General features: G+C 43.6%; 1 protein-coding gene across 1 annotated transcript in view; it reads left to right on the top strand.

Annotated features, from left to right (window-relative positions):
• Positions 1-16142, top strand: part of LOC138300824 (synaptotagmin-15-like) — a 294951-nt gene that overhangs the window by 84992 nt on the left and 193817 nt on the right. Inside the window, exon 2 of the mRNA XM_069240628.1 lies at positions 10804-11014. Coding sequence (XP_069096729.1) covers positions 10804-11014 — 211 coding nt within the window. The remainder of the gene's footprint in view (positions 1-10803; positions 11015-16142) is intronic.

The raw sequence follows: 16142 nt of genomic DNA, 5'->3' as shown, positions 1-16142 counted from the left end.
AACCTCATGGAGCACATGTGCTAGCCTTCTCAGATTTATGCCCGTGTTTTGGCCCGGGATGAAGTCACACTGGTCCTCATACACCAATTTAGTCATATGGGAGGGCTGGCTGGTTTACCAGCAGCTTGCACAGTATCTTTATGCCTGTTCTGATCATAGTAATTGGTAGATATGCTGCAGGATTTGTTCTATTCCCCCTGGTTTCAAGAACAAGCATTTCTCTGCGTCTCTCATGGTCGGTGGGAGCACCTCTTTGCTCCACGCTTTGAGGAATACCTCTAGAAGGTGTCGGGTGGTTGCCGCATGTGTGCCTGGTAAAATTCAGCTGGAAAGCCATCACCGCCCGGGGCTTTTCCTCAGAGAAGCAGGCACGGTGTTGCCCTGAGCTCTTCAATCTCCAACCGAGCTTTCACCTCTTCAATTGCTTCTACCTAGAGTCTCAGCAGGACTAGGTGCCCCTGAATAGGGCCATAGCGTTCTGGGATAATGTTGGAGTCCATGGTATACACTCCCTGCAGGTGCATTTTAAACACCTCTACAATATCTTCCCTAGTAGCAACAAGAACAAGTGATTGATGGAATGCTGAACAGAGCAAACTTTCACCCTCAGTCACAAAGATGTGGGTTTAATCCATTTTTATGTCCACCACGCCACACCAGTTTGGACCCAGCCCTATGCAAATCAGTCTTGATCCTGTTCCCTATGGGAACAGTCCAGCCCAAACTGCCAAGCCAGGTCCTCCCAGGCCCATAAATAAGCATCCTGGGACCTGTTTTAGGGTATCACCCATCATCAGACAGGCTACCTTGAAACCAGTGGTGCAGTGAGCAAGGGACCCACATCTGGGCATACCCTTCAAATTTAGGGCGACAAAAGCAAAAAGAACAGATATTGGCCGGAATACTGAACAATCCAACATTCACTCTCAGTCAGAAAGATCTGGGTTAAATCCATCATTTGTTTGCCCATCACACCAGCCCAGTCTCCCTAGTTCCACGGCATTGCCTCTGTGGTAATTAAACACGTCATAGTTGTCGTTGGGTGTTCCCTGCGCAGGATTAACGCTAGAAGTCTTCCAGATTTCTCACCCTTCCTATGGAGTTAATGCCTGAACTGTTTAAGTGTAAACTTGTCCAGGCAGTCCCAAATGTCCATTATACTCCTATGCACTCTTTTCCTAAGTCTGCCATTCTAAGAGAGGCAAATCCCAGGCCTGTGCTAAAGCCAGTTGAGTCTCTTCCCTGTGCAGCTCTGACAGTAGCTATATATGCACAATACATGTCATCCCCATGCAAACTCCTCATACCACTGTTTTCAAGGCCTACCACTCTGTTGCTGTATACATTGTGGAGCCCCAGTTGGTATTGAAATAGTCCGACAATGTTTGCGAAAATATCTTCAACTTATAATATTTATTTAGGTTGAAATATAACATTATTGTTTGAAGGTGAGGCGCAGATTCACAAACATGTCAAGTGTGTGAAGGGGAGAGCAGGACTGAGATATGCCAGATTTGCTTTACTTTTTGAGAAATCTCCAGTGCAAAACAAGTTTTGCACTGGAAAGCAAGTTTATCAAAACTTTGCACCTGTCTGTGCCACTTTTGTGACTATGCACTGTCACAAAGCCTTGATAATTCTACCCCTGAATCTTTAAATTATATTTAACCTCAAGGATAACTGTGTGAGGGTTGGCCTTTTAAACTCTGTGTAACGTTTTGCACTTTTACAGTCCAATAATTGTTTTTTATATTACCTGCAAAATTTCTTAAACCAAGCCAATCAGACACCTTGCATTGAAATTGTGTGCCAGCCCCTTTTCTACAAAGACTCAGGCCCATATTTATACTTTTTGACGCAAAACTGCACTAACGCAGTTTTGCGTCCAAAAAATTAGCGCCGGCTAACGTCATTCTGAAGCGCCATGCGGGCGCCGTATTTATTGAATGAAGTTAGCCGGCGTTAGCCGCCGGCGCCGTCTGGTGTGCGTTAAAAAAAACGACGTACACCAGGCAGCGCCGGCGTAGGGGGATATGGGGCTTGGGCGTCAAGAAATGGGGCAAGTCAGGTTGAGGCAATTTATTCGCCTCAACCCGATTTGCGCCATTTTTTTCTCACTCCCAACCCCCATAGAAATGACTCCTGTCTTAGCAAAGACAGGAGTCATGCCCCCTTGCCCAATGGCCATGCCCAGGGGACTTCTGTCCCCTGGGCATGGTCATTGGGCATAGTGGCATGTAGGGGGGCACAAATCAGGCCCCCCTATGCCACAAAAAAAAAAAAAACCACTTACCTGAACTTACCTTAATGTCCCTGGGATGGGTCCCTCCAGCCTTGGGTGTCCTCCTGGGGTGGGCAAGGGTGACAGGGGGTGTCCCTGGGGGCATGGGAGGGCACCTCTGGGCTCCTTCAGAGCCCACAGGTCCCTTAACGCCTGCCTTTTGCAGGCGCTAAAAAACGGCGCATTAGCAGCCGTACGTCATTTTTTTTGACCCGCCCACTCCCGGGCGTGAATTTTGCCCGGGAGTATAAATCCGACGCACATGCCTCGGAGTCGATTTTTTAGACGGGAACGCCTACCTTGCATATAATTAACGCAAAGTAGGTGTCCGCGCTAAAAAATGACGCTAACTCCATGGACTTTGGCGCTAGACGCGTCTAACGCCAAAGTATAAATATGGAGTTAGTTTTGCGTCGAAATTGCGTCAAAAAAACCGACGCAATTCCGGCGCAAACGGAGTATAAATATGCCCCTCAATGGGTTAAAGTACAGAGTGAAGAAATAAGAATTTGAACACAATCGACACAAGTCGGGAGATTGGCAATGATTCTGTCAGAAGATGGGGGAATGGTGAGTATATGAAATCATGGGTGAACAGATGCAAAAGAGGGATTGTAAGAATACAACTGTAGTGATAAAAGTCTTCACCTCTGTAGACAGCTATGCCTTCCTATTTCCTTGATTCATCTTTTTGGGCTGACCCATAGGGCCGAATTTGAGAAAAGTGGCGCTGCATCAAATGCAGCACCACTTTTCTTGCGCCGCCTAGTGCCCGCCTACCGCCACCATGTGTGTGTGGTATTTAATATATGGGGCTCCATGACCCAGGTTAGGGACAATAGCGTCAATATTTTTGACACAGTTGATGTACTTTGAAGGATTAGCGGCAACATTTTGGGGCTCGTCCTGCAGAGTATACAGGGCTAGAGTATACAGGGCTAATTGAAAACAATGGCATACCCTGCAGCCATTAAAGATAGCCGCTAAAAATGAATGACACAGTGCAATCTCTTAGATTCCAATGCACCGTTTTTGAAGTCCCCCTAATGGAGGAATGCCCCGCTTGCATACATTATGCCTGGTGCAGGTATAATGTGGTGCAAGGGGTTACAAATGGGCGCAATACATACATTGCATTGCACAACTTTGTAAATATGGCATGGCGAATATGGCCTCGTTGGGACACAGTAGCGTCATAAGAAATTACGCTATTGTGGCGCATAGAGGCATTTGGCCCTCTTAAGTCTGAGGCATAGGGGGTCATTCTGACCCTGGCGGTCTTGGACCGCCAGGGCAAGAATGACGGAAGCACCACCAACAGGCTGGCGGTGCTTCATTCCCCATTCTGACCGCGGCGGTAAAGCCGCGGCGGTAAAGCCGCGGTCGCACCGCCGGGGCCGGCGGTTTCCCGCCGATTTTCCCCTGGCGGTGATAATCCGTCAGGGCAGCGTTGCCCTGAGGATTATGACCCCCTTACCGCCAGCCTGTTTCTGGCGGTTTACACCGCCAGGAAGAGGCTGGCGGTATGGGGTGTCCTGGGGCCCCCAACAGGTCCCCGGCCTGCTTTTCACTGTCTGCATGGCAGACAGTGAAAAGCGCGACGGGTGCAATTACACCCGTCGCACGGCCGCAACACCGCCGGCTCCATTAGGAGCCGGCTCCTGTGTTGCGGCCTCATTCCCGCTGGGCCGGCGGGCGCAAACATGGTTAGCACCCGCCGGCCCAACGGGAATGTTGGAATGGGGGCTGCGTTATTGCGGCCGCATGACGGTTCCCGCCTGGCGGGCGGCAGTAGCCGCCCGCCAAAGTTGGAATCACCCCCATAGTCTCTTCTCCTGAGAGATCAAGACATCCAAGCCACTGTGCCTGCTTCATGTTGATTTTTGTACAAGAAGGCAGTAAGCTCAATTGCAGACAAAAAATGTAAGGTAATGAAGGATGACTCAAGCAAAGCAAAATCTGTATTTGGGTATAGTAATGACTGTTAACCACAGTGCTGAGAAATGGCAGAAGTGCAGTATATGGTGCAAAATAATATCAAGCTATTACACTCATAGAAGAAGGTGGCTACTGCCCTATCACCAGGGTATAGGAAAACTGGCAGCCAAGATTGTAATAAAGACTGACACATGCATTTTTGCTGATATCCCTGGGTGAGCTGCATAATGACCTATTTGTTAATTGCAATCATTCTCAAATAAGTGGGTCCTTTTTTTCTTTGTGAGTGTTCGTGTTTAGGATTTTGTGGCATGCATGAAGGCCTAGTGTGTTATGAACCACTGAACTGCATGCAGAAGCAGATGGTGGCTTTGTGTGCATTGTGGGGCCATACAGGCTTCCCTATCCCATGGAGTGTCCCCAGGGGCAGTGCCTCAAAGATCATCTCACTTGTGACTGGCTTTTGACTGCAGTGTAGCTTCTGGCTAGAGAACAATGTGAACTATATACCGCTTAAGCTTTTTTTAACAATTTGATTAGAGCTGCTTTCAGATCTTCTTGGATGTAGCTTACCCCCGCTCAGGGAGCCTGACTCACAAAATATTCTTCCACAGAAAAACCCTAATTAAATGGTGATGGGTGTATGACTTATGTGTGGTTTCTTTTAAATATGCAGTGAGGGCTGCCCACCATGGGCATCGTCATGTTCACACCCCTTTTAAATGAGACTTCAGTCTTTCTGCCCCTGGGGGCAGATGGGAGTAATTACCCCCTAAACTGCCCCCGGGGGACAGAAAGGCGACTAGATGCCAGGGAAAGGATTTACTAATTAAATATAGGGGTAGGGCTACCCTCCATGGGCATGGTTATGCCCCACTCCATTTAAATGGGGTACTAGTCTTTCTGCCCCCTTTGGAGTGTATAGGGTAAATACCCCCAACATGCTCCCCTGGGGAGGTACAGAGAGCCCACTAGATGCCAGGGAAAACATTTCTTTTAAATACATTTGTGGGGGCTGCCCACTGTGGGAATGGCCATGCCATTCAAACAGAGCATTGGTCTTTCTGTCCCCCCCCCGGTAATTACCCCCCAATCTGCCCCTGAAAGGCAGAAGGCCCACTAGATACCAGGGATTTTAAAGAATATATAGGAGTAGAGCTGATGGCATGGACCTGACCCCAGCCAAAAACAAAGCAGGCAGCCTTTCTGTCACCACTTGCACAGATGTGGGCGATTACCCCCAGTCTGGTCCTGGGAGGCAGAAAGCACACTAGACCCTAGGGACTGCATTCATGCAATATTTCTTTGGGGGGAGAGGCCTCCTCCTGCTTATGGGCCCTTGCACCCTACACCATAGGCCTAGTAGAAATGCTTCCCCTTCGGAAGGATGGATAGGGTTTACAACCTACCAGACCCAGACTGGTCTTAAAACTAGACATCTAAGGGAGACCAGGGTGGTGTGTTTTGCTTGGATTCCATACCATTTTCTAACACACAATGCGCTGCAAAGCTCATAATTTGACTACCACAAACATTTTCCTCATATTTCTGTGAGGATAACTTCTGGAATCACTCACTTTCAACCAAACAACATTCCCCAAAGTCTCCTTATAAAAATGGAACCTCACTAGTGTAGGTGGGCCAAGGGATTTTGACACAAAAGGCCCTAATGTGCTACATGCAGAGATCAGCAATAGGGGTATGTTTTGGATTTGAGGCCGTGCTCGGCTGCCACCTATGGGAACCTACCAACAACAGCCATTTCTGAAAACTAGACATCCAGGGGATTCCAAGGTGGTGTGCCTTGAATGGATCTCACAAAGTTTTCTCATCCATAATGCCCTGCAAACATCGAACTTTGCCTGAAATCACGCATTTCCTTACATTTCTGTGATGGAAGCTTCTGGAATCTGCAGGAATCCACAAAACACCTACAAGCCAGCACTGCCCCACTTTTGTCGCTAAAAGAAGCTATGCCACTTATATAGTTGGGCCTTGTGTCCATTACAGGAACAAGCACGAATCCCATTGACCTTGGTTTGCTCCGTTCCTGTTGCAGGCACTAGTCATGGTGTGAGGTTTGCAAGAAATTCTGTATGAAAAATCCCAGTCAGAGCCACACGGGCCCCCCCCCACTGGATTTCCCTAAGTGTCTAGTTTTCAAAAATGTGCAAGTTTGCTAGGTTTCCCTAAGTGACAGCTAAGTTAGGGCTAAATTTCTATAGTGCCTCACTTTGCAAAAAAGTGTCAGTTTTGAGTAGAAAAATGTGATATATCCATGTTGTGTTCTGGGCCATTTACTGCTGTGGGCACTACGCACAAGTGAAGTATCATTTTTATAGGTAGATTCATGGGAACGCTGGGTGGAAGGAAGTTTGTGGCTCCCTGCAGATTTATTCACAGAAGTGTGAGGAAATGTGTTTTTAGTCAAGGTTTAAGCAAAATGTGCAAGTTTGCTAGGTTTCCCCAGGTGCCGGCTAAACTGGGGCCCAAAATCCACAGTTACGCACATTGGGAAAAAAAGGGTATGTTTTCAGTGGAGAAATGTGATGCTTCATGTTGTCCTTAGGCCTGTTTCCTGTTGCAGGCACTAGGCCTACTCACACAAGTGAGGTACCATTTTTGGGAGAAGACATGTGGGAAGATAAAATAGTACAATATTTTTTGCTTCATTTGTGCCTTCTAAATGTAAGCCAATGCAAAAGAAAGAAGCCATTTTGAGACATTATCTGTAAATCTTATGCTAGTAGGTGTCCCACAAATTCAGAGATGTACAAATAACCACTGATCCTAAACTCCATATCTTGTACCCATTTCAGAAATGCATAGGTTTCCTTGATACCCATATTTCACGCTACATATTTCACCATATAAATTGGTCGGTAAACTATTAGAAAAAAAAAATTACTGTGCAACTCAGTTTTTGGCTCTGTATACATTGGTTTCTTGGAGAAGCTATGAACCCGCAACCAGAAGGGTCTAGCGTGCATAACGGTAAATTGATTTGTGAATCAGCCATTGTAACAAGAAGTTACATATGAAAATGTTGTCATAAATGCAGTTCTTTCATACTTATGTTCACTGTTTCCTTAATTCAACTGCTAGTTTCTTTGGGAAAACCTTGAGTGATCTACAGATATAATCCCTTGCTGAATTCAAAATTTTGTCTACTTCCAGAAATGTATAGCTTTCCTGGATCACCCATGGGTGTCACACTGGGTTCCACCACAGACTGGAAGTAGGTTAAGGGCACAAAAAATGGGTAAAATGGGCTACCTCTTTGATAAATGCTAAAACTGTGGCAAAATATGATTTTATTTAGCTCTGCATGTTCCCGAATGCTGGGAAGATGGTGACTTTATTACAGGAGACTGTTTGAGATGCCATTTTAGGTTAAAAAAAAAACAGACACTTTTATCTGGAGCACGTTTTCCTATTTTTCCCAACAAAACTCAAAAGCTAGCTATATTTTGCCTAAATTCTGAGTAGCCTTCAGAAGAATCCATAAACCTTTGATACCATTAGAATCCTCAGTATGTTGGTAAAAAAGGATACTAATTTGGTGTGGATACCTTATGTGGAAAAAAAGTTATTTAGCCATAAACCACCTACCCCAAATAGCCGAAAATGGCTCAGCACTGGGCTGAGGGAAGTGTAGCAGTAAAGGGCTTAATAAACATGAATTCGTTGTAATAGGCTTAACAAAATAGCTGCTTCAATCCATGTATTTAATACTGGTAACTTGCAGTATTTAAGTTTATTATACAATCCAATTTGATTTAATGCAGGCTTTTCCAGAGTTCCATGTAAATCTGTCTTTGCTGCATGACATAAAATTAAATTTGCTTTGGTTAACAAATGTCATTGTGCTATGAACATAAATAACACAAACATTTCCCTCCATGAAATTAAATAAGCGTGCGTATGTTTTTAGTGTATTATTTCCTAATTGTTGTTTGCTCATGTAGAAAACTTCCATCAGAAAATCTCTAAATTTGCTTTGAAAAAAATAAATTTTGCATCACACCGCAGATTTAGATTATCAGCTGATCAGTAAAACATTATAACCTTTGAGATAGTGTTCAGAACTAATATTTGAAAACTGTACTTCCCTTTTACCGTAAACCTTGCCTTATCAGCATTGTGAACTGTGACTTCTTGACCTTTGCTTGTGATGAATGCCCAATTATTCTTTGTGGCTTCTGAAATACCTTTTCAATTTTATTGACACTTGTTCGGGGAGTATAAAAATGTCTTGTTAGCCAATATATTTAGATGTTTTACTAATATTATATGCGTAGGGGGTTTATATTTATAGAGGCTTTCAGACAGACTATTCATCCATTGGTCTGTTGTGTCATTCTCTTTTCTTCGTCCACCCACTACAGCACAACATACAGCATGGTGCAGTCGGTCTGATCACTGAAGCAATTGGCTAGCTTTACTGTGAGTGATGGCATTCTGCTCTTTCACAAGGAGAACATTGTCACGCAAAGTAGTTCCCTTTAGTGAAGTGATTACTATGGCAATTGTGGCTTTGGAAGATTGGTGCAGCGGAGATTTGGCTGTTACCTTTGACATCACCATGTCGATCTATCCCTGACCAATTGATATTACAGTGTATGAAGTTATAACAAGGTAATTGTGAAGTGGTGCACTTGAAGTCTATATTGAGATGCATTCACTCTAACATAGTAAAGAAAAATGTGTTATTTTTCATATTGATTGAAATGTAACCATTTATTTTGATTTTCTATAACATGAAATGTTAGTTTAGAAATAGATGTGCTATTGTGCTACTCATAGAGAGCCTGAGAAAACCTTGAGGACACTACAAGGAGATGAGAACAGAGAATGGGAAGCATAGCTCTATTCATACTGTTGCAAAGTTGCACAAAAGAGCAAGAATGGATATTTTCCCAGGATGGTCCTGGAACCCCGCATGGATGTTGCAGATGTGTCTCGTATGATTGAGAAGGGCTTGGACAATGAAATCTTCCGATCCATGGGCGTTACAAATGGTCAAATCACTGTTTACTTTCAACTTTAATTCATCAATTTCAGTTACCTGAGAAATTAGATCCTTTTAGGACTTTGAGAGGTACAGATCTCTTTGCCCTTAACTGAAACTTTCTCAAATGCTAGCTGAGAGAACTTACATTTTTCTTTGACCCATGAGAATACTTTTGACTGAGCTTCTGACATGCTGACACCTTCCATTTATGCATACTTTTTGCCAACTTTAGTTAGCTTAATTTTGTCCCATATATCATGTTTCCAAATATTTTTTGTCCTTTATTTCCTTTCTGCTTTTGTCCCTTCATCTTGTAACCCAGCACTTGCCAATTAGTGACATGCTGACTTTAGAAGATTCTCTTTGTCTTTGCTAGCTATTCAGATGATTCTAATTTGTTTAGACAAGTTGGACAAACTCATTTTCTAAACACAAAGTGTTGTTATTGTTGTTTTGTATAGCAGTGATTGTGAGCTTAGTCTGTTTAATGTTAATTAGATTGTGCTTTTTCTAGAGGCCCAGACACCCAGTGGTGCTACTGTACCTCTAGAACCTGTTTTTGATTTTTTTGTTACATTACCTCAGTATTCATTTTTAATGAAACCCTTTCATTTTATTTTTGATTTAGGTTTTCATTGTGTGGCAAAATTGGTCATACTGTATATTAAATGTTGATTGATGTCATGTTAAATCGCTCTTACCCCATGTGAGGGTGAAAAGATTTGTCAACCTTGTTTAGAGCATACCTAAAATTCTCCACCAAGACCAAAAACATTTTTTGCTTTTAGCCAGTGTTTAATTTTATTTTAGTGAGCGCCCTGCAGCTTCCTCAACGGTACAATTTTTACAAAAAAAGACAAGATAAGCACTGGTTAAGTCAAAAGACTGACAGCTGTGCCAGACCTATTTGTATAGGTGTTCACAATGGCCTTTTAACTTAATTGAGTTTAACAGTTGGGACCTGAGCATTTGTAAACTGTGTCCACCTTTAATGGCTCTTCTTCATGTCTCCTCATTCCTAATTGAGAGCGCCTAAATCTTCCTGGCTAAAATGTCAGGAGGACAACAATACTTTTCTAAGTCACTAAGAAATCTTGAATCTTACACCAGCTAGAGGCAAAGTATAAATTGAAGCCAACCACGCCCCACATAACTGAACTTGTGAAGCCTGGACATTGACATGATCTTGTAAATTGTACTATGAAAACTCATGTATCTCAGGAATAACTGCTTGAAAAATACAACACAAATATAATTGGTCTCAGAATGGATTAAAGATACACAAAATATAAATCAGAAAACTCCCAAAATAATGTTTAATACAATATTTTACCCATAAACGCACACTTGAATGAGTTAGCATTGTATATTCATTCCTAAATCATAAATACCAATGTACATATGTATTTAAACGAGCTAAGTAGTCATATTGCACTCTCTCCTCTTTTAACCTATTCCTGCATCTGCATCAATGAAATAAAAGGTTTGCTAATTAACATTGAACAAGTATCTTGTTCTGGTGAAATAATGTATAATGCTTCTATCTGTTTTTAATTTTGTGTGTATTCAGAACAGGCTGTTGCTGTTGCTGGAGGAGTGATTGGTGGAGTCCTGCTATTGGTTCTTGTAGGCATTGCAGCATACATTATTTGGAAGAGGATATGCACCCCACCTGCTTACGAGGAACTCTTCAATGTGGTCTCTCCGGCTTACACAGAAACTAGCATCATCGACCAGACAGTGAACCAGAACTCTACAGCAGTCCAGCAACAGCAGTCCAGGTGAATATGCTGCTACTGGTATGGTTTGGGGTGGTATGGACTGTCATTGTTTAATATGGTATGGCTTATCCTTTTATTGTATGATGTGGTATGACCTGTCTTTTAATGGTATGTTATGGCATGTCATGGCATAAGATGGGATGGGATGGGGTGTCATTGTATAGTATGGTATGGTATGGTGGGGTGCTTTGTGGAACACTTTGCAGATTTCTGCGATTGTTGGGGCCAGAAAAGATGGAAGAGAAGGGTCAGGCAATTGGAAATAAGTGGGCAAGATATAGAAAATGGGGAAGGTGCCTGGGGGATAGAATGATCCTCCCTAAAACAAAAATATCTCACCAGACAGTGCAATTGTGCATTGTGACAGCTAGCAGCTGGCCTTGTTTATCCCATCCCCCTCATATACTTCCGTAAAAAAATTGTTGTCCAGGGATTTTCATTTTTGATTTGTGTTTTTGGATCATTACAGAAGTAAATTAGCTTAAGTAGACATTGATGATCCGGGACGACATTTTTAAAAATGATGGATGTGATGCAGTGACTATGTAATATTTCAGGAACAATGAGACATATATACTCCATTTTGGTGTCAAAATATAGGTTTTGAGGGTCAAGTAGTTATTTAGAGACAGAAAATAACGCCTCAGAGCACCCTGTCGGCCATTTTCCATAAACGGCCGATGGTGGCTATAATAGAGGAAGAAGAGACATATATAGAAATTAAACAAATAATAATGGTTTTAATCCTTTTAGGTATACACCAAGCAATGTTTATGATCTAAATATGAAAAAATTATGTATATCACACCTGTTTTATACACATTTTATCAGTTCACTTTATTTATTTGTTTTGGCAATCACTTGTGGCACATTTGCAGAATGTTGAATATTTGAAAAGACAATATCGCTAGGGAATTTTTTTTGTATCACAGGTTTTGCAAGTACATGTACATGTAAGTTCTTTGGGTAGAGGCTTTAGAAATTTCGTAGGTTTTAGCACTCCATCAATATTTTCCCAACCAAATTCACACGGATGTTTCTCCACTTATGCATGATCCAAAACATTAACACATCTTCTGATCTTGTAGAACTCTCTTTTAATGTGTTATTGCACAGAATAAGGCATCAGTGGGATGCCACTAAGTGAGACTAATCTCTTGCGCTCAAAGTACCAACGATCGTCAAATGTGTGACAGTCAGAACTTGTTTTCCACACACGCATAAAGTATTTTTCTACATTTTTATAGTCACGTTTTCTTCTGTGTCAGCAAATTCTTTTAGAAACTGCACAGGTTTAGCAGTTAAAGCTCCAATTTTGCTCAAAGTGTCATCACTCCACAAGTATATGTGCTTTGATAAGAACACTGGGCATCTCTTGGTCATGTTTCTTCTACAGAATTTGATGCAGGATTAGGTGTCTTTTCTTGCCTGTTCCACAACGTATACAGAACTCTGACATTCCTCGACTTATTAATTTTGCAACAAATCTATGTTGAAAATTATAACATCTGTGTCATTTGAAAGTACAATGACTCGATTGGAACCATTTCAAACAGCCCACTCAACATGTGGCAAAACACAAAGGTCAGCTTCCTTCAATTTGCTGGTAAATTCTTTAACAATATGGCCCGTACCTTTTCAATATATCTCTGCAAGCACCAACTGCTCATTCCACTTGCAATATTTTGAAATTAATTGTTTACTGAAGCATCAGCAATGTTTTGTTAAGTTAACATTTCCAAGTTAATCTTGTTCGATGTTGATGATCAGAATTTATTGACTTGCACAGGTATAGGTGTTGAATTTTGAATGCAGGCAAGGCCAATATTTCCACTTGCAGATGTTTGTCTGATTCTTTCACATTCTTTGACAGATAGTTCAAGATAACTGTCAAAGACAATGTGCAGTTCTTGCAAGGTGCACATTGGCTTTGATATCTGTAGAACAGTCTAAACGACCTCTCTGACATCTTGCATGGGTGAAATCTTGACCAATCGCAATTGTGACATATAGACCCTCATTATGACCCTGGCGGACAGCGGTATTATGGAGAAAAGTACTGCCAACAGGCAGGAACTGGTAACAGCCGCTGGGCTGGAGACTTCATTCTCCAGCAGCCATCACTAGCATGACCCCGCCTACCACCATGGTTTTCATAGCCTCCTTACCGCCACGAAAACCATGGCGGTAGGCACCATCGGTGACAGGGAATTCCTTCCCTGTCGCTGATAGGGGTCTTCCCTGCCCCCTCCCCCTCCCCAGATGTCCCCCCACCCATCTCTCTCCAGACCTCCCCTCAACATACACGCATCTTCACGCACCATCACAAACACTCATACACACACTTATACCCACATGCACCCACGCATGCATTCATCCATTCATACACACATCCAAACACACTGACATATGAACAAGCACACACGCATTCACACAACACAACATACACACACTCACACATCCACACATGCACACACATACCACACGTAACGCACACCTGCATTCATGCACACACAAACATAAACACACACCCCCACACACACACAACACCCCCACCCCCTCCCCTGTCAGAGCACCCGACTTAGCTTTTGTGAGGGAGTCCTCCGGCAGGAGACGGGACGGGGTGCTGCTGCCAGCAGCAGCATACACCAGCAGAACACCACCAGGCAGTATCATGGGTCTTGATACGGACTGCGGCAGTCTACTGGTGTGGCACAGCTGCTGGCAGCAGCAGCATCTTACCGCCGTCTGCCACCATGACCATAGCCAGAATTCCGCCATCCTTCTAGCGGTATTCCGGCTACAGTCATAATATGGCGGTCGGCTGGTAGCCACGGCGACGGTCTTTTGTCGACCGTTGCAGCGGTAGGCGGTTTGTACCGCCACTGTCATAATGTGGGCCATAGTCTACAAAAACAGCAGTTTTAATTGAGGACACCTTTCAAAATGAAAGTCTTCAGGTGAAAGTTTTTTTTTAGCTCCCTTAGAAGGTTGTGCTTCACAGCTTGGTTTCATCATCCCCATCAAATAATGCATTTGTTAGAAGAAGATCATGCAACAAAATGCCCTTGATAAATTCAACCCTTTCTTTTGCTACATCAATCTCTCTGTGCGCTTGCGAAAGTTGTTTTTTGTAACCTGTTTTGGAGTCGCTGTTTGGACAAAACTTTTACTATGGCAATTATAGCATGGAAGTTTAGCTTTAGTGATTATGTCAAACAGCTTTTTCTCTTTCATTACACATCTCTCCTGCCTCAGTTCTGCATATAGTTTCGATCCATGTCACAGAACATCTAGTAGATGTGTCTTTATATTGTTATCCACATATTGTTTGGTCACAAAGTTGTGTTGCATGAAATGAAGAAGACTGTCAACATGTTTATTAAAATGTTCCTCCCTCTTTCCCACAGGTTTGTGGTGAGGAACAGTTTCACGATGGACCATTAATTTTGAATTTTTCATCTCTCTGAAAACATTGCAAATACAAAAGACTTCATGATAAACTAGCTGCCATTGAGCAACATATTCACTTTTAGGTGGCTGATCAACAATTCCCTTGGAGCTTATCTGTGATCTCTGGATCGTCTGTTCCAGTTTCATATCTAGAGCCACAGCATTGAACCTTCCCTCTCTGTCTTTCACCACAAAATGTCTTTGGATGAATTTTCTGTAGAGGTCTAGTTTTCCACCTATAGCTTCTTCACCTGTTCCTAATAACAGGACCCATATCTCAGGTAGTTTATGCAGTTGAATTCACAAATCACAGTAATTAGTGACTCCACAGTCTCCATATGCAGCTCCCAATCATCTTCCCGATCAGCGTGTACTGTTTTTCACTAGAGCTATCATCTGTAAAATATTTCCCCAGTACTTGCAAAGTTCAGATTTTTCTTCACATTCTTTGACAAACTTTACAAACTTGGTTTTCAGGCTCTCTGGTTTTGAACTGAGTGCATTTAACATTGCCTGGCTTTGCATTATGGCCCTCATTCTGACCCTGGCGGTTTGTAACCGCCAGGGCAGAGGGCAGAGGAAGCACTGCCAACAGGCTAGCGGTGCTTCCGGGGCAATTCTGACCGCAGCGGTAAAGCCGCGGTCAGAAAAGGGGAACCGGCGGTTTCCCGCCGGTTTTCCCCTGCCCCAGGGAATCCTCCATGGCGGCGCTGCATGCAGCGCCGCCATGGGGATTCCGACCCCCTTCCCGCCAGCCTGTTCCTGGCGGTTTACACCGCCAGGAAGAGGCTGGCGGGAACGGGTGTCATGGGGCCCCTGGCATGGGCACTGCAGGGGCCCCCTAACAGGGCCCCATTAAGATTTTCAGTGTCTGCTTCGCAGACACTGAAAATCGCGACGGGTGCAACTGCACCCGTCGCACCCCAGCAAATCCGCCGGCTCCATTCGGAGCCGGCTTCATCTTTGCTGGGGCTTTCCCGCCGGGCCAGCGGGAAAGTCAGAATGCTCCCCGCGGTCATTTGACCGCGGTGCGGTGTTTGGGCGGTGCCCGCCGCCCGCCGGGGTCGGAATGACCCCCTATGTCTTTTGAATGAAGTGCACCCTGTTCCTTGTTCACTTCTGATATAAGATACGCAAAACCTAATTTGTCATTCTTGACCCAAACCCATTCCAATGCAATGTTTCTATAGCCTCACATATGATGCGCACACCTTTTACCAAATGAACATAATGAGTACCGCTCAATACTGACTGGATAGTTTTGTGTCCAAAGATTTCAGCCTCAATAAGCGCATCGTCTATGCCACATCCACTGATGTAACTTCCTGCACACTGCCATGCAACTGTTGTCATGTGGAAAATGCCCATCTTTGGATAAAGATCACCAAATGCTACTGGATTGCTCATAAAAATGTCAGCTACAATACAGAAAACACTTTCATCACAAAAAATTGGGAAGATAGGCTTGTCTTCAATCTGAGCATGCACATTTTGGAATTTCTTCAGAGCTGTTTATACTGTTGCATAGTGTGTGACTGGAGATGGTACGGCTGGTAAAAACTCAACCTTCTCCTTTGGGACAGTATTCTGGGAGATCAGAGCATAAATTCCAGCCCACAGATGAACTGGCTCTTCTTCATCCTTCAGTCCGCACTGAATAAGCAATATGATAAAT

The sequence above is a fragment of the Pleurodeles waltl genome, chromosome 6, assembly GCF_031143425.1.
Source record: "Pleurodeles waltl isolate 20211129_DDA chromosome 6, aPleWal1.hap1.20221129, whole genome shotgun sequence".
NCBI classification, from domain to species: Eukaryota; Metazoa; Chordata; class Amphibia; order Caudata; family Salamandridae; genus Pleurodeles; species Pleurodeles waltl.
The sequence above is the reverse complement of the archived record's forward strand: the minus strand, read 5'-3'. Positions and strand labels throughout refer to the sequence as shown.